The sequence below is a fragment of the Drosophila obscura genome, unplaced genomic scaffold (genome assembly GCF_018151105.1).
Source record: "Drosophila obscura isolate BZ-5 IFL unplaced genomic scaffold, ASM1815110v1 contig_186, whole genome shotgun sequence".
In the NCBI taxonomy this organism is placed as follows: Eukaryota; Metazoa; Arthropoda; class Insecta; order Diptera; family Drosophilidae; genus Drosophila; species Drosophila obscura.
Window position 1 is genome coordinate 5,220,559 of NW_024542774.1, and position 21,250 is coordinate 5,241,808.

Here is a 21,250-nt window from a genome sequence, read left to right on the forward strand (position 1 = left end):
AACAGTTTACACAAACAGCAACAGCCACAGCCAGAGCGCCGGCAAACGGAGCATTTTATGTGCACTACAAAATGTATGAAATGTACTGCTAATGGCAACCTTTCCCCTGCTCTAGGCCCCCGCTCGAGGGTGTTGATATGTATAGACACAGGCAGGGTACCACCAGGCAGGGTCCCAGGCTGCAAGGTGCAAGCAACTAAAAAAGGTGAACCCGGGTTTTACGACTCGCTTTGGTTGCATGCACCGCCGACTCGCAGGGGGGTGACAAAGAACTGTAGCCAAAGGATACTGGGAGTTCAACCAAAATTCAAGTAGTTAACATCTACATAAGATTGGAAATTTTACTATATTTTACATACATATATATTTTCACATTCCAATGGTACATCAGATGGTACATCTGGGCCAGCACTTTGTTTACTCTAAAGATTTAGCACCAACGGCAGAATGGCATTCGTTTTGCTTTTGGCTGGCGGCGCGACGGTCCATAAATCACTCCCCAACCACAGAGACTGCAACTGAAATCCTTGAGAAGATGCAACATCTTTTCATTTCCCATAATTTCTTGCAATTTCCGAGCCATTGTTTGGCTGATCGGCCGTAAAACCTCCATTCAAATCAAAACCAAACCAAAAAAAAACCCTGCGGGCCATTTGCCAAAGAGCTCTGCTCAGCTCTGCTCTGCCGTTTACAGGCAATGCAATTTTCTAGTAGCTCAGCCAACACAAAAAAAAAGGCAATTAAATTCCGGGAATTATCGGAACTGTAAGCCCCCGCCGAACAAGCGACAAACCACAAAAGCGCAGCGACACAGGGAAGAAAACAAAAAAAAAAGAGGGCTAGAAGAGGAAATCGTCGGTCGTAAGTAGTTCGGCGATTGTCCAATCTCTGCTGGGGCATGGCATGGCATTGCATTGCATTGGTATGCTACCGACTCACAAAGGTCACAAAAACAGCAAAACAAACAATGGCCAACACAGACGAAGAAGAGGCTGATCTGGATGGGATCTATGCCCAGATTTGTGGACAGGTAGCGGCCTAGACGGTGACGAAGACAGCGACTGAGAGACTGAGGCTGAGACTGAGGCTGAGAATGAGTTTGATGCCTCATCATTGGCCGGCCATCAGGTGGCATGACAATTAAAATTAGGTAACACAGTGAAAATTGGAAAGTTGCCGCCTCTGAGAACTTTGAACTGCTGCCGCCACCGCCACCGCCACCGCCGCCGCCGCTCCGCTATGCACTGACCTGCTCCGGATCCGTTCAATCCGCCTTTGAAGAGTGCCGGCCAGAGCGTTGTTAGCGCTGATGAAGTAATTTTGCTGCCTGCCATTTAACTAAATATTTTGATTAAAGCCGGCCCTCGCTGCCTTTAAGCCCAGTCAGTGCGCGGTGAAGAAGACTGAGCCGTAAGAAAATCAATAGACTTCCGTTCCCGCCGCTTTATTTAAATGGCAAGTTCACGCCCGTCGTCATCAGTGGCGGTGGCATTAAGAGTCGGAGTCGGAGTCAGAGTCAGAGTCAGAGTCCCAGTCGATGTCTGGGCTGTCCATTAAAAGCAAATTCCTCAAAAAACTTTGCTGTCAGGAGCAAACAATGTCAACATGCCCGAAACATGGGTTGGGAAGGATCTGGGGCCTGTGAGTGTCGTCGCTGGTCTGCAGTCTCTGTTCTCCGCTCTCCGTTCGCGCCGGTCACCCCTCAAAGAAGCATAGGGCGAAATATTCATGCGAAAATTTGTTAACTTTTCTTGGGGCCGAACACACAAAAGGGCTAAGCTATACAATTTTGGGGCCATCTATCGCTGTCGCTCAACGCCGACGCCGACGCCGACGCTTCCTACTCCTTTTTTATTCATGAGCACACAAAAATAATACAAATGAAAAGAATAAAAATACAAATTGAAAGGAAAACAAAACACTTTTTGTGTCCCGGGGTCTCGGACTCGCTTTTTCCCCTTTTTTTTTTTGTGTGGCGTGGAGAGGGGGGCTTTCACTGTGTTTGTGTGGGTGTGTGGGTGTGTTTGTAAGGGGGCAAATAAAAATAAATATATTATTTTACACGCTGCCAAGACGCGCGCCAGACGCTGCACAAATCTAATTCAAATTCAGCTGAAGAAGTGGCAAAATAATGTGCGAGCGGGGCGTGCACCAATGTGGGTGGATCTGGCCCCCAATCCTTTGTGCGTCCTGCCCCCGCAGCGGGCGGTCCGTGACGACCATAAAAAGGCAGGAAGAAGGCGACGCCGGCACAGGCCGCCCATTTGTTGTTGGCCCATCCAAGCACCCCCATGGAATAACTCACTCATACGAATACTTACGGCTGTATACGTATATATATATATATGAATGTACGATCTAACGATGGCAGACTGAAACCAATACGTGTCGCTGTGCTGAAGATACATTAACATATTTGTATTGTCTGCGTGTCTCTGTCTGTATATCTCTCCGCTTCCCTCGCTTAACCACTCTCGCTTTCGCTTATACGGCGACTTAAAGTGCACAGCACAAGAAGTTATGGCGACAATGGATAAATATGAAATTGCCGAGCAGATGGAATACAATGGCCGGCCTTGGTCGCCTGCGATTGTACTCTATAGACACACAGTCCTGTAGCCCATTTATACGGAGATAGAGTACGAGTATATGGTTGAGATACCTATACATGGATCTCGTAGTTCTTTCTCTGCAGCATGAGTGTCTATAATTACCAATTCTGTTGTGGTGCACGTACATCTATGGTGCCCTTTTCAGGATAAGATTAACGCGGGTTTCTGGGATTCTGGGATGTGGATTTTTTTTTTAGCTTCTCCTTTGCCCTCCACTGTCGTTGTGCGGTGCTCCTTTATTTCCTCTAATTTCCGTGTCCTATCTAACCTCTGCGGGTGCACATACATGTACATGTACATGTGTATGTGTATGTATGTAGCCAATCGTTTATAAAGTCCCCATATACCTTAGTGTCCTGCCCCCTGCCCCTTTTGGGGGCGGGCGACTCTAACAAGCTCTGGCAGCTGTCCCGCAGTTTTCTCTTTCGACGTGTTCTCCCCACTCCCCACACTCCGCTCTCCACGGGAACTCTCGTACTGCTCCTGCCCGTATCCACTTAGACAGCTCAGGCATAAAAAACATATGTTGCCTTTGGTCCTTTTACTCCTTCACCTACTGTGTGGCGCCACCACCCCCACACCCACACCCACACCCACCCCCACCCACGCTGTATCTGTATTTGGCCGCCCGGTTCGTTCTGTGTTGTGCTTTTTCCAACAATTGGTTTTTAGGTGGCAGTCGAGCACATTTTAAGTGGTAATCATTTACGCTTCGCAAATAAATACCGAGTTTGTGATTTGAATTTTCCTTCCATTTCCACTTCCACTCCATCGCCAGTTGCCAGTTGCCTGCTTCCGCTTTCCGCTTATGTTTTGGGGCAGCCCCTTTTCATTTTTCGTTTCGTTTTGTGGCGCTGTTTTCTGTTTTCTGTTTCCTTTGTGTCATTTTGTAGCTTTTCCCTTTTGGCAGAGGACTGTCATAAAAACGGCGACCATTGGACATTGTGAATTTTAAAGGTAAACCCAAACCCAAACTTTGGTCGCTCATTTTTATTGACGTTGGCCTATTTGGCCCAGATTTAAGAGTTAAGTCTGATGGAATTGGGCGACAGCAGCTAAGCTAATACCTCTCGACTGAAAACTTGTTATTGATCTGCAACTGGAAATCCAATTACTCTGCATCTCCTTGCCTTTCCCTCGGCCCGGCATTCATTTACCCATTAGAGCCGGCCTATTAACTTGAAGTTGAACTGGTTCGGGCGGGCGGGCGGGTCACGCAAGTACTTTCGTTGGAGGATGAAAAGTAAAAACCCGCAAACAAATGAAAGTTCCCATTGTCTGGCGGACACATGAGAAATGGTTGGTTTTCCAGAACCCCAGCGGACGGAGCGGAATCTCCGACTGACTCTGACTCTGACGACTGCCGACTGGATCCCAGGCCCTAATGAATTAGCCGCGTGTGCGCAACCGCAGTTGAATCTGAATCTGAATCCCAATACTGCGGCCCAGTCTGAGTTTGAGTTGTGGCTCAGTTAATGATCCACACGCACGGGCCCCGGACTCGGCTTGGCCTCTGGTGCAAGATACATACATACTACGAGTATGTGTATACATATGTATAACAAAACCCGATCTGGGAGTAACGCGATCAGGTGCGAACAAAGTTATCAGCCCCTGAGCGGAGAGGCAGAGCCAGTCGATGCTGCGACTCCAAAAAAAGAGGCGCAAACAGAGCGAAAGAAAAGAGCGGAGAACAGAAAAGAAAATCAAAACTTGCCGCGAAGTTAATTATAATTGCCAGGGCAAAAATACAACAACAAAAAAGAGGGAAATAAAAACGAAATACTTACGAGTAGATATTGTAAAGGTTGCCTGCTTGACTCGAGTCCGTGGGCAGGGCCAGGCCAGGGACCGACCAGTCGTTGCTTTTATTTTATTGATTCGGCGCTCGGATTTTGGTTTTGTTGTTTTTGAAGTGTGCGTGTGCCGGCATCTTAAATAATTTTTCATTTGAAGCACGTCGTCGTCGACACCGGGGGAGGGAGCGGCAGCGGCAGCGGCAGCAGGCATAACTACGAGCATATGAAATATAATTCGATGTGAGAATGGGAATGTGACTGCTGCTTAATAATTATATTTAATTTCAAGGTTACGCCGCGGCGGAAAACAACAAATAATTGTCGAAGATAATCGCTGAGCTGTCGCGGCTGCTTAGCGCCTTGTCAGAACAATGGCCCCGGCTCTGTGATTAGCCCCAGCGATCCACAAGCGGCAGCGATCCAACAGATAGCCGCTCCGTCAGCGGCAGCGGCAGCGGCAGGGCAGTGGCAGAACCATGGAGTACGCTCCGTGTGGGTGTAATTATGACAATTGAAATCGACTGACGGCTGCTGGGAATTGGCTCAATTGCAGCACTCGAATGTGTGAAATGGGGATTGGAAAACAATCAACGTGTAATGGATTTGCCATTGGAGATGGCTTATGGGAACTGAGGACTCACAAACGATTGAATCAGATACATTTTGGCAGTCATACTAGCCACAAATTGATGCGAGCTTAAATGTTAAATGAAATAGGAGTCGAATGACCCTGGATAGGTTGTACGAATCTGTGTTCTCTTGCAGATTGAACAGAAAGTATAACTAATGCAATCAATTGGTACAAAAAAAAGTGTGGGAAACCAAGAAATCTATGTAGACGCGTAATAAAAAATACATACGCGGGGGAATCAGGTCAACGAAGCTGGCAACGTAGTCGTAGTTATCGAGAGAAGAGAGTCAGGGAATTCAGAGAAAATGTATCCCACCACCGTCGAGATAGATAAACGTAATTGAATTGTCTGCAGTGTGAATTGGACCGAATACATTTCGAGAGCAACAACTTCCTCACGGAATACGGGAACACGAGTGTTTGACATATCAATTTCCCAAGCCATGTAAACATATCAAATCGATCGTACAACTTGTCATGCCCAAAACAGATCGCATAGACGCGACTTGTCAGACACTAAATGGAATTGTAAACACACCAAACATAACTGTGACCGGTGACGGTGACGGTGACCTGGACGGTGACGTGTATTGGTATTGTGTTGGAAAGAAATTAACACGGCATCGAATAAAAACCAACAGCAGAATGGAGCAACAAATGGGGAGGGGAGACTGAGAGCAGCAGCAGCTCCATTCAATTTCGGTCTGATGTCAGAAATGTTTGCCCGTTGTTGGGCTTTCAACGCCTGCGCAAAAGTCAAGCGGGACAAGCGTCATAAATTGAACTACAACATGCCAAACAATACCAGCAACAACGAGAGCAACATTGGGAACAACACGAACACTTTTGTCGTGCATTTGCGCCACACCCAACAAACAATTTAGTGAACACACATAGATACATACATACGAGTAGATATGCATCAAGCATGGGGGGTTCATGGAGCGTGGAGCGTGGAGCGTGGACCGTGCTCTGTCTGAGCCTGTATCTGTATCTGTGTCTCTGGGCCTATCTATGCTAAACAGCCTGCAGTCGGCTCTAACTTATTGGATTTCACACGCAAAATGGAGTATGTAGGCAAGGTGATCCGCAATGGAACCCCAACCTCGACAGGCAAGTCTCTCCCCGGCCACGATCGCGCGATCGCTTAGTCATGTGAGTGTCGGCTGCAGTTGGGTTCGCCTATGCCTATAGCCAGCCGACCGATCTGACTGATCAGAGAGCAGCACACCGGGCACCTTAACTATCCGTAGAACACAGCTTTCAGCACCAGCTCCAGCTGCGTTTAATGGTGCCGTTCCAACATGCTCGTATGCTGATAGCTTGAGCTAAGAGATACTCGTGTAAAGACTTTTTTTAATGAACAAATTGGACACACAAACACACACACACAAACACACACCGCTTTGGTCTATAATTGATAATTACTCGCATCGCATTGATTGCCAGGCATTCGGCACGGATGCCCACCGAAAGCTGGCCAATTCTGAAGCACCCATAAATATGTTCCCATCACCAATTGGTGAGCGGAGATGCGAGTATTCATGCATTCAAACGCATTTACCATTAGAGTGAAATGCAAATGTATCAATTAAATTGTGCTCTATTTTGTCAGCAGCAGCAGCAGCAGCAATGCTGCATCAAAGGGGCTTGAAGAGAGAAAGAGAGAGAGAGTCATGTGCAGAGACAGCACTCAGGCTGTCGAGTGGTGGTCGTCGCTCTGGTTGTTGACCTCGCACAATGAACGCCCAGAGACATGGAGCACCACACAGGGAACACATGGGGCAGATGGGGCACATGGAACACATGGAGAGTGGCCGCCCCGTCACTGTGGAGTGCGCCAACAAAGCGTAGTTTCACTTACAATTAAGTGACGACGATGTCGATGACGATGACGACAATTGTCCGCCACAAAGCCACGGGACATCAATAAAATTGAAAACCCTGTCGAGGGTACGAGTGCCACTCCATAGCCATGGCCAGCTATGTGAGCAGCGCTGCGCTGCACTGCGCTGCTCTGCTCTGCGGTTCCATTCGGTTCATTCAGTTCGGTCAATGTGCCAGTTGCCCGCATTGAGGCAATCAAACTGCTCGGCTCGACCCATGCAACGACAGGAGCCCCGGGGCGGGGTTGCAACATCTAATTGAGTTATTACGTATTACATTTGCATAAGCAAAAGCTGCCTCGACTCTTCTAATTAGCGCCACACGTGCAATTCATCTGCTGGAGCCCAGCAGGCACCCCTCTCTCTCTCTCTCCCTGCCAGACCAAGACCCGCGTTTGGTATCTGTGTGTTTTTACGATTTTGATTGACATTGCGGTTTCCGGTACTCCAGTCGCCAGTCGGCAGTCGTCTCCCACTCCTACTCTGGGTCTGGGCTCTGGGTCTGCATTCCACTCCCCGCCCCGCCCCGCCGTGACGTAGTTTGCTTTGCTTTGCTGCACACCAAAAATTTATGTTTATTGGCGTTTGTCAACAATTTATTTAAATTTATTGTGACAGCGTTTTCTGTTTCTGTTTCGTCTTGTTTTTGTTTTTGTTTTGTTTTGTTATGTTTGCTTTGGCTGCATTTCTCCCAAAAGGGAGATGTTATATGTATTCATCTGCAGGTTCCGCTCACATCTTGATGTATTAATCGAGGAGTAGCTCCAGACAGGGGACAGGGGACAGGGAACTGGCAACAAATGATAGATGTCATGTTGGGTTCGACTAACAATTAACTATGCAGGTGGAGCAATTAGCTGTTCAATTCTGGGAGCATGTGCATGCAGGGGAACAATTATTAGTTATGGCCGATCGTTCATCGTTAGTCGGCTGTGAGCGGCGGAGGCGTGTTCCCAGTTGATCTATGGGCAGTTCTAGAGTTTTTAGTGGATGCCCATTACGAACGGATCGCTTGTTCCGATAATGAGATGGAAAATGATGGAAATGGGAATGGGAAAGTAAAAGTAGATTTATGCTAACTATAAAGTATGAATGAACACTGTTCATATCATCCTCCACTCCCATTCATATTCTCGCTGAAGGTTTTCTCCATTCACATGACTAACTATGTACATATGTACATATGTATATGTAGCTATTGCCCAAAGGATGTTGAAAAGTTGTGTGAAACTTTTGGGTTCTCCTTTGGCATCTCATGCGAACCCGCCGCAATCATCGATGACTAATCCGAGACTTTAGTTTAATTTCTCTTTCGTTTAATTTATTGTTTAATGGCCCCCAGGCCAAGGGAATCGCATGAGAATAAATAAAAAAAAAGAGGAAACAAAGAGCCGCAACCCTTTTGCCCAGTTTGCCATTTGGCCGTTTTGGCCATTTAGCCATTGCCTTATTTACGTGCCGAAGAGGCAGCCATGCAAACAAAAAAAACAGGCAACCTGTGCCCAAAAACTACAAAACATGCGCTGGCATAAATCATAAGCGTCGGCGAGTTACCCAGAAACCCAGGTTCAAACGATACTGATGCAGATATACAGATACAGATACCGAAACCGATACCGATATGGCTGCGGACATGGATGTGCGGGGATACAGCCACACTCGGCAGAGGCAAGTCGAACTTTTTAACAAGCATTTAACGATTTAATTTGGCAAATACAGAAAGCATAGCCGCACAAGAGCGGGCAGGGCAGGGCAGGGCAACCTCTAGCAAAGGGTTGAGCAGCTCGGAAACCAACGAGCCAACCAACGGATATTTATGGATCGGAGGCGCAACCTTGCCAAAAAGATGAACGGAACGGCAGAAATTCCCAAAATGCGACTTGGGAATCGCTAACTGCGTCGGCAGCACCAAGCAACCCACCAAAACCAAACTCCACTCCATTTGCAGGCCAGCCATTGGATATCGCATATGCAAAAGTTCCCTAAATGCGACTGTGGCGGGGACACTGGCCTGGCGGGAGACCGAAGACCGGAGCAGGGATGGAGTGGAGTGGAGGGGAGTGGAGTGCTAGGCAGCATATGTGTGCGAGTGGCGGACTGTCGACTGCCGACTGCAAATGGAGCACATAAATTATATTCCATTCGATGATATTTGCGTTCTGCTGCTCTTTATTTAAAAAGAAGCAGCCAAGTTGGCCAAGGGCCCAGACCGAACGAGATGCTGCAGAGGACAAGGGGTATGCTGGGCCAACAGAAGGTTAAGCAGCATAAAGGGAGGCAGTCAGTTGAATTTAACTGGCAGAAAGATTCAATACTGAATGTTGGATAGAATCAGCTTCCATTCAGATCCAGGTGCAGATTTCCTGCTTATTTCTGTTCACATTTTACTGAGCAAAGTCTGCCGCTGGGGAGTACTATGGCATTGCTGGGTATGCTGTGTGGCGACAGCCTCTATAATTCTACCCATACTTGTTAAGTTTTTCAACTCTGGCGCAGTCAGCAATTTGCTTTGGCCATATTTTCCCAGTTCTCCAGACTACACACATGCATTTTAATGCCTTCTCTGGCCCATTTTTTTTTGCACTTTTTTCTACGACTACTATAGCAGATGGAGTATTTGCCTTCGACATTTGAAATGTGCCTTTGACTTTGCGGCTGCTGCACGGACTCGACTCTGCCATCGGTTCCAGGCACGGGCTGTGGCCGGCTCAAATTAAAGGATTCAGGGCTCGACCGCAATCCATTTATCGACTCGAGCGTTTTGGCCTCGGCGCAGTTTTTTCTATCTCTAAAGTAAATGCGCCATAATTTATGGGCACAGAACCATTAAAAAAGCATACATATTATGTACATATATATATATGTATATAAGTATACGAGTATATGGTAGATACTATATCAATGTAGAAATATATAATACGTGGATTTAGCTGCTCGCTTATGGGCCATTTGTTTGGCGGAGGCCTTTAATTTATTTTTATCTTTGGCTGCTAATTGCACTTCTCAGCAATTGATTTAAATTATTATATCTACCGAATGTGCATCATGTACATACACAGCCGCTCTCTTTTATTTATATCCCCATAAATATTTCATATATTTACGAACGCCATCGGGTTAACCAGTGTTGAAAAACATTGCAATTACGCTGACTATAAACCAAAACCAGCAACAAATTCATTCAGAACAAACAGCCAAACAAGTAAAAAAAAAGCGAAAAAGGGAAAAGAGTAGCAGAAACAAATAATTAAGTTTATTAAAAAGTCTGCGTGTGGCATATGGGCGAACTTTTATAGCTGTAACTGTCTGAATAAAAGTTTGATAAATGAGATTTAATGTAACTTTGCCGCAGAGCTCGCAGCTAAACGAGAATCCCGATTGCCTGTGCACCAAATATAATACTTACAATTGAAAATTCAAATGCTAAATACATGCTACAACTACTGACTTAAAGAGCGGAACGTAAATTACCAACTGCTTAGAATCCCCTCACTTGCAGCAGCCATTTAAGCCTTCGGTTTAAGTTTCTTGGCCGAAACTCAGTGACGGACCATTAACGACACATACAGCGAGAAACAAGGCCTGTAAATTAAATATTTAATTCATTGACAGACTTTGTGCAGCAACAACAGACAAACAGACGGACAGACAGAAGGAGCAGCAGTTCCAGTAGATAATCTCTGGTCTGTGCTCGGCGTTTGCTTTGCATTAACCATTAAGCAGCTCGTTCTGATGGGGCTGTGCTCTGTCTTTATCTGCGGCAGGCAACTCAACTTTTTAATAGTTTAAAAGCAAGAACACACACTCAAACAGACTGACAAAAAGACAGACAGAGAGAAAAGAGCAGTGAAGTCTGGAATTATGAGAACCAATTAAGGCTGTTAAGTCATGGCAGGCAGAAAGCGCCAAGCTATATAGTAGAAGGCAGCATCGCAGATATGCAGATGCCTTCGTTGCCTCGACAAAGAAACAAATTGCACTAAATTGATAATTAGATGGGAAAAGCTGCTCTCCAACGAGGGTGAGCAAGTAGAACACAGCAAATACTCGGAGACCAAATGAATCTTTAATCGAAGAGATTAAGCCAGAAATTCCTGACAACGAAAACAAAAACATCAGCCTTTAGGTTTCTTTCGCCTGGCTCGGATATCGCCTTTAACGTTTCCTTTTTATTTTATGGATTGCTTCCTGATCCCACGCAATTCCACTGACCCGGCTGAAAGTTCCACTTACCCACTTGGCTAATACACTTGGCCAGAGATGCTCTTTTTTTTATTATTTGGTCTTTATGACTTTTGAGTACGCAGCCATATATCATTATAATTGTCAATAATCGTTCGATTTATTTATATTTTCTCATATGTGCCCTGACATTTTATGGCCATTTGCCGGGGCTCATAAAGTTGCGACATTCTTTTTTATTGCCTCTGACTCTGACTCTGCCCCTGCCTCTGTCTCTTCGCCTGCTCCCGTCTCTGCTCTGCTTCCGCTCTGTCCAACCCCGTACGACTCCTTATAAATCATGCGAAAATATGAGCGCAAAAGTATTGCATTGTTATACAAAAAAACATTGCCGGGCCTCTGGATTTTATTAGGCATAACTTTTCCCTGCATTTGCATAAATACACAGGAACGAGACAAAGAACAGGCTCTGGGTAGGGGGAGCAGGTTGTCAAAGCTTCTTGGCTTAGATCAAAGGCCGTTATCAATATTTAAAAGCCAAAAAGTCAAGGTCACAAAGGCCCAAACAAAAAGAAAGGACAGAAAAAAAAGAAAGCGGTGCAGAAACAACCAGGAAAATTATAAAAATAAAGCGGAAAGAATATTGTGCTTTGTGGCATCTCCCGTCCCGCCCCCTAACGGCCAAACTAGCCGACTGTCAGCGGGCTTAACTTTACAGCGTTGCATGAATAAAAATTTAAATAATTTATAAAATTTGTTACTTATGGCGCCTGGCACATAAACAGCCCCCGGGTACGACAAGGGCTCCGGCCCCCACCAGCTCGAGTAAATATGGCGAAAACAATGTGAGCTTCCTGTTGAAACCGAACCGAACCAAAACGGTGGCGTATGCGTAATGCGAAACGCCGGTAAACGTGGCCGCTACAGTGGCAAAATGGAGACAGAGATGTAGATGAAGATGTAGGTGGAGGTGGTGGTGTAGGTGTAGGTGTAGGGGGAGACCCAGCTTAAGCTTACGGAAGCCGTTGGCGGGGCTCCCTGGCTCCCTGGCCGCCTGGCTGGGGCTGATGTTGTTGCTGCTTTGTGTTTTATTTTTTAACGAATTTTTATGATGTCTATGGCAAGGGCAGACATTCTTTGCACCACCGCCGCTGCCGCCGCGGTACATTAAAAAGCGTCTACTGGGTCCTGGCCTTGTCTGCATCTCCATCTCCGTCTCCGCCTCCGCTTCCTCTTCCTGCATATTTAAGTGTGTAGTGCCGAGTGGCGCAATTTCTGGTGTTGTGCCTGTAGGCCCCGCAGCCACGTCCCCCCGCCCTGTTAATAGCGCCAGTTTTATGCTAAATGGAAATTTTCAGCATGCAATTTCGGTGAAACCACTCCCGGCATCTAGTGGGTGGAATGGTTGTCGGTCCCCTATCCAACACCGACACCTGAACCTGCCCGCACAGCTTATTGATTTGTCGCTCTGCTGGCTGCTGGCTGCTGGCAGGCCAAACGACCTGGATCACGCGGCGTGTGTGTAATCCCATTGCCTTGAATCTGCCGCCTGAATGGCTGCCTTATTTTTGCGTAATTTAATAACTTTGTTTAACATAATTGACAATTGAAGCGGCGACATCGCCGTTTATAGGCAGTTTAATGCCTCGCATCGACAAGCCCATAGGCCGAGGCCTAAAGGTGTAATGAACTTTGAAATTTGATAAACGACCGACAAGGCAGCAAAAATACCTGGAAAGAAAATCACATCAGAGACGTTGCCAAAAATACTGGAAAAGATATCGCTGCTTAGATATGCAGATGATAAACGTCTGAGGCTGCACAAAAATGTTGACTTATTTAATATTTCAGCAGCTTTGGATGGTTCTGACAAAAATTGTTATGAGTTTCACAGCACCACACCACCACACAGAAGGAGAGGCGTTATGAAATGTTAATTAGTCGGCTGTGCGAAGCACGACAGCAATTTGATGAGTTTGAAGAGCTTTGACGGCACACACGCACACACGCACTGCCGTATGCGTTATTCATATGCAAAATGCATGAAATGTGGAATTGCGGCTGCTGCCTTTTTGCCACTCTTTTTCACTACTCAAGTGCAGTCAGTGAAATTGCATCAGCGTCAGTACAGTGCAGTACAGTGCAGTATAGAACTGAACAGAGCTCTGAGCACTGAGCAGATTTGAGTAGGACAGAGCCGCCTTTACGCAAATGACAAACTGACGTACGTGACATTTATGCGAACTGGCAGTCCTTGGAAGGAGCTCAGAGTCTCGGTATAGAAACCCAGTAGCATAAATGCATATACATAGTATGTGCATATAGTATAGAATTATGAGCTTCTTTCACATAAAATGTGTGTCAGCTTTATGTATTACATGCTGCCTTTAGGAGTATATACAATTTATGCGATGCAAAATGATTTTTCTATGGTGCATTTATCCAATGCTTAAGTGCAGCTTGGGGAGTGGCAAAGCATCTCAAAAAATGGATGGGATGTCAAGGTTTCGGCACCCGCCAGCCGCCCCTGACTTTGTAAACTAAACGAGTGTGTGTGCCGGGGTGTTCTCATGATGGTGCTGGAAGGATCTGCCTCAATGGTATTAATTATGCTGTCCCAAGTCTACGTTTAAATATCTAATGAGTTGGCGAAATAAATTTTGAAAACCCATTCAAGTATATGTGCACTCTTCGGTGTTATCTGTGAGTCGTTCGTGTGCTGGTCTGGTCGTCGGTCTACCTGGTAATTTGGCGAACCTCTCCGCTTCGATGGAAGTCAGCGCGGGTGGATGCTGCTGCTGCCATTTCATTAAAATGTAATGAAACCTTTCGATCGATTGTGCATAAAAATGTTTGCCATCAAATTTTAAATACACCAATACCAATACACCCATTCACATCAGTTACCGTCGGTGTACATAGCCCACACACTGTGTGTGTGTGTGTGTGTGTTTGCAATAAAATGAAGTTGAACAAATCGCATAATAAAAAGAAGATACACGAAACGGGACGAGATGACATGGACAAGGAGTTGGGCAGGGCAGGGCACGGCACGGCAGAGTGGGAACGGGGTGGGTGTGGGGGTGGGTATCCAACTTTCGAGGGGCTTCAACAATTTTTGGGTATGCGCCATAAAATTTTCGCCAAATGTCGTTTGATACGAACACGCTTATCACACACACACACGGCACACACTTATACGCCCCCGGTTCCTCTCCGCCCCATCTACACGGATACGCTCCCTCCTACTCCCACTCCCACGCACAGCACACTCACACACACACACATTATGAAGTCGTAATAATGTGCTTGTATTCGTGTATGCGATTGTGTGGGTAATGTAAACGCAGCTCTCGTGTGCAAGGGACACACAGACAGACAGAAAGACAGACAGACAGACAGACAGACAGACAGACAGACACATGCGTAACCGCGCAACAAATATAAACATATCGAACACAACTAGGCACACACACAAGAGGACACATACACACACTACAAGAGCGTAGGAACAACAACTACAATGACAAAGGCAAAGGCAACAATAATAACCCCATCACGTATACGCAGCGTTGTGCGGCTGCCATACACGTGTGCCTCGCTCTCCTTGGAGTCCTCTGCCTTTGCCTGACTTGTACAGTTGTGGGTGCTCGGTCTTGGGTCCCGGGTTGCAGGGTTGTTGGGTTGCTGGGTTCCTGTGTACTGGGTCTGGGGCCGCGACTCGCCTTTGATAAAATGACATTAAGAAGTCGTGACAATGCCACTAACTGAACCAAAAAGGAGACGCGCGCCACGCCATGCCACGCCACGCCATCCGTTGCCGCAGTCAGCCGCATTCAGACAGCCATCAGCTGGAGCAACACTCGGAGACTTGACAGGCGGCACAGTGGAAGCAATCGAATCCTTGGAAGCCAATTCTAGAATTTATTAACGTTTCATCTTCAGTCTCTGAACTCAGTTAATAGTGATGTCAGACTTCGGACCGTGGCAGCACTAGTTTAACCGCCTGATTAACTTTAAACTGTTTTTGGGTCACTGTTCGGTGACTTTACATACACTCGTATGGCTCGGAGTCTGGCGCCATTCGTACACCCAACCCCAAACCCGAATTCGAGCCCAGGCAAACCACCTCGAGTCGACTCCCCATGCCCATTGCCATTGCCATTGCCATTGCCGAGCATCCTTCCAGTCACTCACTTGCCCGCCTGTATCTGCATTGTAATGTCCTCTGAGATATGGCAAAGCGGCGATTCCACTCGAAATAAACTTCACCATACTGTGGCCGGCCCCCGCCCGCACCATGCGTTGTACAGTTGTGTCAACAAAGTGAACGTGCCAATGTGCACATTAGGTGGAGTTCCTCCACCAGGGGATGGGGTTACATAGACAGGGCCACGGCAAACGCCGACGCCAACGCCAGGACCAGGACGAGGGCAAATTAAATAGAATTTGTATGGCAGCAGCACCCACCGAAAAATGTTGTGGTCGCCAGTGGGTTGTTGCTGTTCCTGTGGCTGTGGCTGTTACTGTTGCCGTTGCCGTTGCCATTGCCATCCCAGCATTAAATTGAATTTGTCTAATGACAAGTTGTGGTACCCTCTCCCACTGGCTTGCCGCCGGTCGGTGTCACTCTAATGGCCAACTACTGACTACTCAGTGCGGGGAGAGAGCGCCATAACTGTTGGCCTAACGGGCGGCAGTTAAAAGTAACAGCCATAAGCTACAGGTACGCATGAAATGGCTCTAAGGGAGCTATGGGAACACATGCTTGGTTGTTTGGGGCTGGGCAACAGGAGAGTCCCGTCTATGTCGTGGTGGTCTTGTTCGACTGAACCGCCACAACGCACAGCACTGGTTCCGAAACACACCGAAATTAATGACATTTTAATTGTGGTATCGTTGTAGAGCGCCTATTATAATTGAGATCGATTGGGAACGCACCTTTGCAGCTGTTGAGTTCCCTTTTGCAGAGAGTTTCAATGAAGCAAAGTTCTGAGATGCAACATGATATGTCTGTACTTTCATCGACTCGATGAAAGTACTATCGTGTTACCTTAAAGTGCGATTCAACACCTACCCCAATACCCCCCGAGTCAATGTTGCCACTGGTCAAGGCAAAATATGAAATTCGAGCACATTTCAGGTGGATTGTGTGCCCTCAACTTCAACACCTCCAACTCCACCTCCACATCCACATCCACCACCACCTGAACGATATCCCTATCCTATCGTGCCGCCATCAGGTCAGAGCGGGGCCATTAAAACTGTTCCTCGCAACAAAGAAAACTCATACGTATGTTTGGGCAGTGGAGATTTTCTGACACAGATACCCGGTGGTTGCGTTTGGTCAGCACTGGCCTCTGCTCTGTAAGGGAAGTCTGCTGGCCACTGCTGGCCCACAATGTCCTGGACAGGGCACAGTCCACAGTCCACAGCTGACATGCCGACATACCGACATACTCCCACAGTCCTCATTCTCATTCTCCTCCCTCCTTCCGCAACTGTGTATGCATGCCTGAGCACGGAGTCGGAGTCGGAGACGGAGACGGTCCGTCCGGTTCGAAAATGGTACGAGTATGAATATGAAAGTGATGAAAACCCAACGATAACGTGCCAAGGTCGTTTCCGGCCGCGTGCATATGAACGCTGGCCCTTCGAAAACAATGCAATGCGGTTAGTTGATGTTGCCACTCGACCCACATGGACCCACACACCGTACTGTACACCCCCATCCCGGTGTGGTCTTTAAGTAAAACTCACTTTGTGGGCTGGCCACAAGGAAAAAGGAGCCGCAACCGGACGCTCGTCTGTAATTTCAATTTCGGTCTAAGCACCTTTGACTGATGGGTGGCCAAATTGGGTTGCGTTGGTTCCTTCGGTTGGGTTTCTGTGTGATTATTGAGTTGTTGCCGATAAGCTTTTTCACTTCGATGGAATTGGAGCGGGGAGCCCACCGTAATGAGGGGCTAGGTCTCTCTCCTCCTGCTGGGCTCCTTCATCAGGCAGCACTTCAAACGGCTAATCAAAGCTGGCATTGGCCCGAAATTCAAGACGAGCAAGACCAGACGAGCGAAGGGAATAAATGGAGATGGAGGCCACGGCCACCCGACGACTATTGTCTGGTACTTAAAGAACCTGCTCGAGAATATTTAATTACCACAAACCGTCAAAATTAATTATGACAGCTGTCTGTTGAGTGTGGCGAAGCCGAGCCCGAAGCTGAAGCTGAAGCTGATGTTCAGCTCGAAATAAAAACTCCCAAGTAGAATATGAAGAAGGAACGACTGGACTGTCTGACTGGCTGGATAAATTTTGAGAAATGAGCAGAGACAATGACAATGAGCACACTGAATGATAGTGATGAAATGGGTCAAGCACACTAAATGTGACAACTGGTCGGGAAAAAGTATGACAGAGGCGTGGGCAGCAGCAAACAGCAGGTTGACCGCAAGGAAATAAGGTGTCGTCTCGCTTGGCAACCAATTCTGACTCACATTCTGTAACACTGTTGAATGGAGCCATCTCTCTACAACTCTGAATCAAATTGGTTGTTCGCTGTCCATCACTGCGCCATTCCATTCCATTCATCCGCCCAACTGTCTGCCTGTTCGCCACCCCGTCCGACCAATCATGACGCTATGTAGTATTTGCAGCTAGATTATGCGCCATTCACTGCGCCCAATTGTCGTGCATAATATTGGAATATGTTTGCCTGATAAGGCCGTGGCTCCATGTCCCACTACGCTTAGTTGGAGAGCCAAATGGCAATTAACGCGCCAAGTCAAATGCAACTGTTAGTGTCCCGGGGTTGTGGGGCATGGGTTAGGGATCAGATCAGTACACACTGTAGCTGTAGGAATGTGTGCAGGGCCCTCATGTTGATGTCTGTGGGCCTCATGCATACAACGAAATTAAGTCATTATTTTAATACGCGTCGTCGTCGTCGTGGAGCTGCCGCTTGATATATGAGCGATGTTTTGTATGCATAATTTCATTATAATGTACTACGCACTCTGTCTTGGGCGCGGTGTGGGTCCAGGTCCATGCATGAGGCATGAGGACTGCCGCCTGTCCGCACGGCTGGACGGCGGTTATAAATGGATGTCTGTTAAGTGCGCAAATCGCCAGCGAAGCGTGGGCTGAGGTCGAGGTCTAGTTGGGCGTGTGCCACGCCTACAGAGGCAACAAAATAGGGACAGCTGCAGCTCTCTTTCGCTCTCTGTCACTCTCTTTTCCCGGTCTGTCTCTCCTACTGTTTGGAGTTCCTCTTAGCAGAGTGCCTGCCCAAAGACGATCCCATTGAGCATTTGCATTTGTCGCTGTGTGACGTTTTACATATGTATGTATGTAGCTCTCTCTCTGTATCTTCTCTTACTCTCTGTATTTTTGGCACTCTTTCCATCTTGCTCTCTCACTTTTTACTCGCTGTATAGTCGTTAATGTAAACGGGTATATTTTATTCGATAAAATGTATGTCACAACAGGCAACAGGAAGGTTAATCGAAATCTGGGGTGCATGCTGGCATCCTATAGTAACCGAGCCACGGTATAGCTGGCTCGTATTTAATATTAATATCTACCAATGTGACAAAATTCCTCTTGATCGGATATATGTACATCTCAGTGAAAATAAGTTGCTGTCTATGTGAAGGGTATTTACTGTTCGGCATACCCACTATTCCTTGCTACCTACTTCAATGGCACTGTGTTCCAGCGCCCACGCACTGCTCAATTAAATGAGACCGTGGATGGGGGCGGGGGTGCAGGCACTACCTGTGCCTTGTCCTACCCCTCCCCCACTGCGTTTTGTGCGTAATTATGATAAGAAAAGGTTTTACTTAGGCCCACCTCTCTGCTCTCTACCCTCGATCCCATCCATTTATCCAGCACTCTTCCCCAAACCCAGCTGCCCCCCACCACCACCACCATATTCGTGTACGCACTGCCGCCTTGAACCTTTTGCCAGCCTATTATTTTTGTTGACTACCGTTCCCCGTTCCTCCCGTTCCTCCGTTCCTCCGTTCTTTTGTTCTTGTTCTTGTTGTTGCTATAATGATATACTACCTCTTCACGATGTTGGATGTTGGTGTTGGTACTTGGCCTGGCTTTTGTTGTTTTTGTTTGAATTTGACATGGTAATTAACCCGCAACGCTCGACTTTGCCCAACGAATTCAGCTCCCAGTTCGGAGCACAGGTGTGGGTGTGCCCCTGTGCATGTATTTATCTATGTGAGCGTAGGTATTTGTGTGTTGTGTGTGTGTGTGCTGTGGCATATGTCTCTTGCCTCTTCCTTTAATTAATCAAAAATTCCGGCTCAATTTTGTTAATTTCGCCGGTGACACTAAAAAATTGGTTTGACTTAATGATTTAAATAATTAGGCGATACATAAAAATTAGCGATAACAATTTAAACCAAATTTGGTAGCCAGCTGTATATGGAAAAAGCCAAATCATATCAGAGGAATAAGCAAACAAAAGAATAAATATTGCATACTCTTTATAAATTCGAGAATGGCAGAGACTATAACCAGTGGTAGGTACTGATATCAATCTATAGATATATAGATATATTCCGTATCTTGTCACTTGAACACAGCCAACAATACTCTACCGAAAAAGATCGACTCGTTTCGACTCAAATGTGTGGACTACATAAAGCATAATTTAATGAATTAATGGACAGAATCTGTAGTCAACTGTGCGTTCTCAGCGTGGGCAACTGATTTCCACTTGTGATATTTAAATCCGAGCTGCGAACGAAACCGAATAGCCGAAACAGATACAGAAACAGAAACAGATACACTGATACACAGATGCAGATACAAACAATGTTGATTTTATTAATTGGATTTGCGCTCAGGGACCTTTCGAGAGTGTTATATTGTTTGTCGTGCTGTTTGTATTACGAATTTGATTAATATTTGTCGGGGTCGGTCGCCGAGTACCGTACCTGTCTCCGTTTATTATTCTGGTTTTTGTTATTGTTGTTGCTGTCACGCCGCTTGCTAAACAAATAAAATTTTAATTTTTCTACCACGGGGGGTCAATTCTGTTTCAATTTGGTGGTTTTTTTGTTAACCCATCTCCTCCTAACTTATGCATGCCCCATCTTGGCGGATCCACATCCAATGGCGCCAGCTACACTGAACAGAGGCTCGGATCGTTTGGGAAGTGGAGTGGACTGGAATGAAGTTCGGCTTCCTCCCCGGTGGGTAGAGGGCAACATTTCTGATTTTTATTGAGGTGTCACAAAGGCTGGGCCGGGCCAACAACTCTGTTGAAAAATTGATTTCGAATTGAAATTGAGTTTTTTAGTTTGGCCCTTTGGAATATGCTTTATTTTTTATGGAGGTAAGATTAAACCACGCCAGTCGTTCGGGGAGGCGCCGAAATCGTAATCAAAATCATAAAAAGCGATGAGATGGAAAAAGCGTTAGGGAAAATGTTGATGGAACCGTTTTAATTGCTCTCCCAGTTCGCTGAGGAAACTCAAAAGAAAAAGAAAAGAACAGAGCAGAGAATAGAATAAAAATAAAGAAAGAGCAGACGACAGCAATTATCAATTGTGTTCCTCTCGGATGCCATAAATTCTTCAATATAATAAAAGTAGAAGATTTTGTTTGGAATTATTTATGATTCCATGCTGATTTCTGATTCTGATTTTAGTGTGGGCTTTGATAATTCCCTTCAGTATGATGGCGATGATACGAGACCCAAATGCAAGTGGGAGGCGGCTCAGAAGATGTCTAAAGGAAGAGGAAACTTCTCCTGGCGAAACTCTATAGCCGCAATCCACGTAACACTCGTCGTATTCCTCTGCCGCTCCGCTCGCTTACATAAATGAATAACAAATTTAAAACAAATATATTTCTGTTCGAATCTGCACGACCCATCATTAATCACAGCTTGAAAGTATTTCCAGTCCGACTGCGACTGCGTCTGTGACCGTCTCTGTCTATCTCTGTCATTTCACAGTGACTCGACGCGGATGGGCCACCACGAATTATATCTGTTCATAATTATTGGGGTCTCTTCTCCTCTGGCAGCTCCGTTTTTCGTTCGTTTTAATTATTTGGCTGGCTTGCAGAGGGGCATAAATATTCGAGTAAAGCGCTGTCTGTGGCTTTTTGGCACGCGAT

At 46.4% G+C, this 21,250-nt stretch overlaps 2 protein-coding genes and 1 long non-coding RNA gene across 9 annotated transcripts in view; 1 reads left to right on the forward strand and 2 right to left on the reverse strand.

Moving 5' to 3' along the window:
- The window catches only part of LOC111079417 (odorant receptor 56a), a 78,645-nt gene extending 74,122 nt beyond the window's left edge, over positions 1-4,523 (reverse strand). For all 7 annotated transcript variants that reach the window (XM_041592772.1, XM_041592774.1, XM_041592769.1 and 4 more), the window contains exon 1: positions 4,403-4,523. The gene's annotated coding sequence lies outside the window, so the exon portion shown is untranslated. The remainder of the gene's footprint in view (positions 1-4,402) is intronic.
- Positions 2,663-6,197, reverse strand: LOC111080062. The gene is made up of 4 exons (XM_022375446.2): positions 6,148-6,197; positions 6,014-6,068; positions 3,220-3,378; positions 2,663-2,689 (listed from the first exon to the last, which is right to left on the reverse strand). The coding sequence occupies exons 1-4, from the start codon at positions 6,195-6,197 to the stop codon at positions 2,663-2,665; spliced, it is 291 nt and encodes a 96-aa protein (XP_022231138.2).
- Positions 6,198-20,501: 14,304 nt separating this feature from the next.
- Positions 20,502-21,010, forward strand: LOC111080060. Its single transcript, XR_002608427.1, has 2 exons — positions 20,502-20,717; positions 20,778-21,010. It is a non-coding gene; the product is annotated as an uncharacterized LOC111080060 (long non-coding RNA).
- The last annotated feature ends 240 nt before the right edge of the window (positions 21,011-21,250 follow it).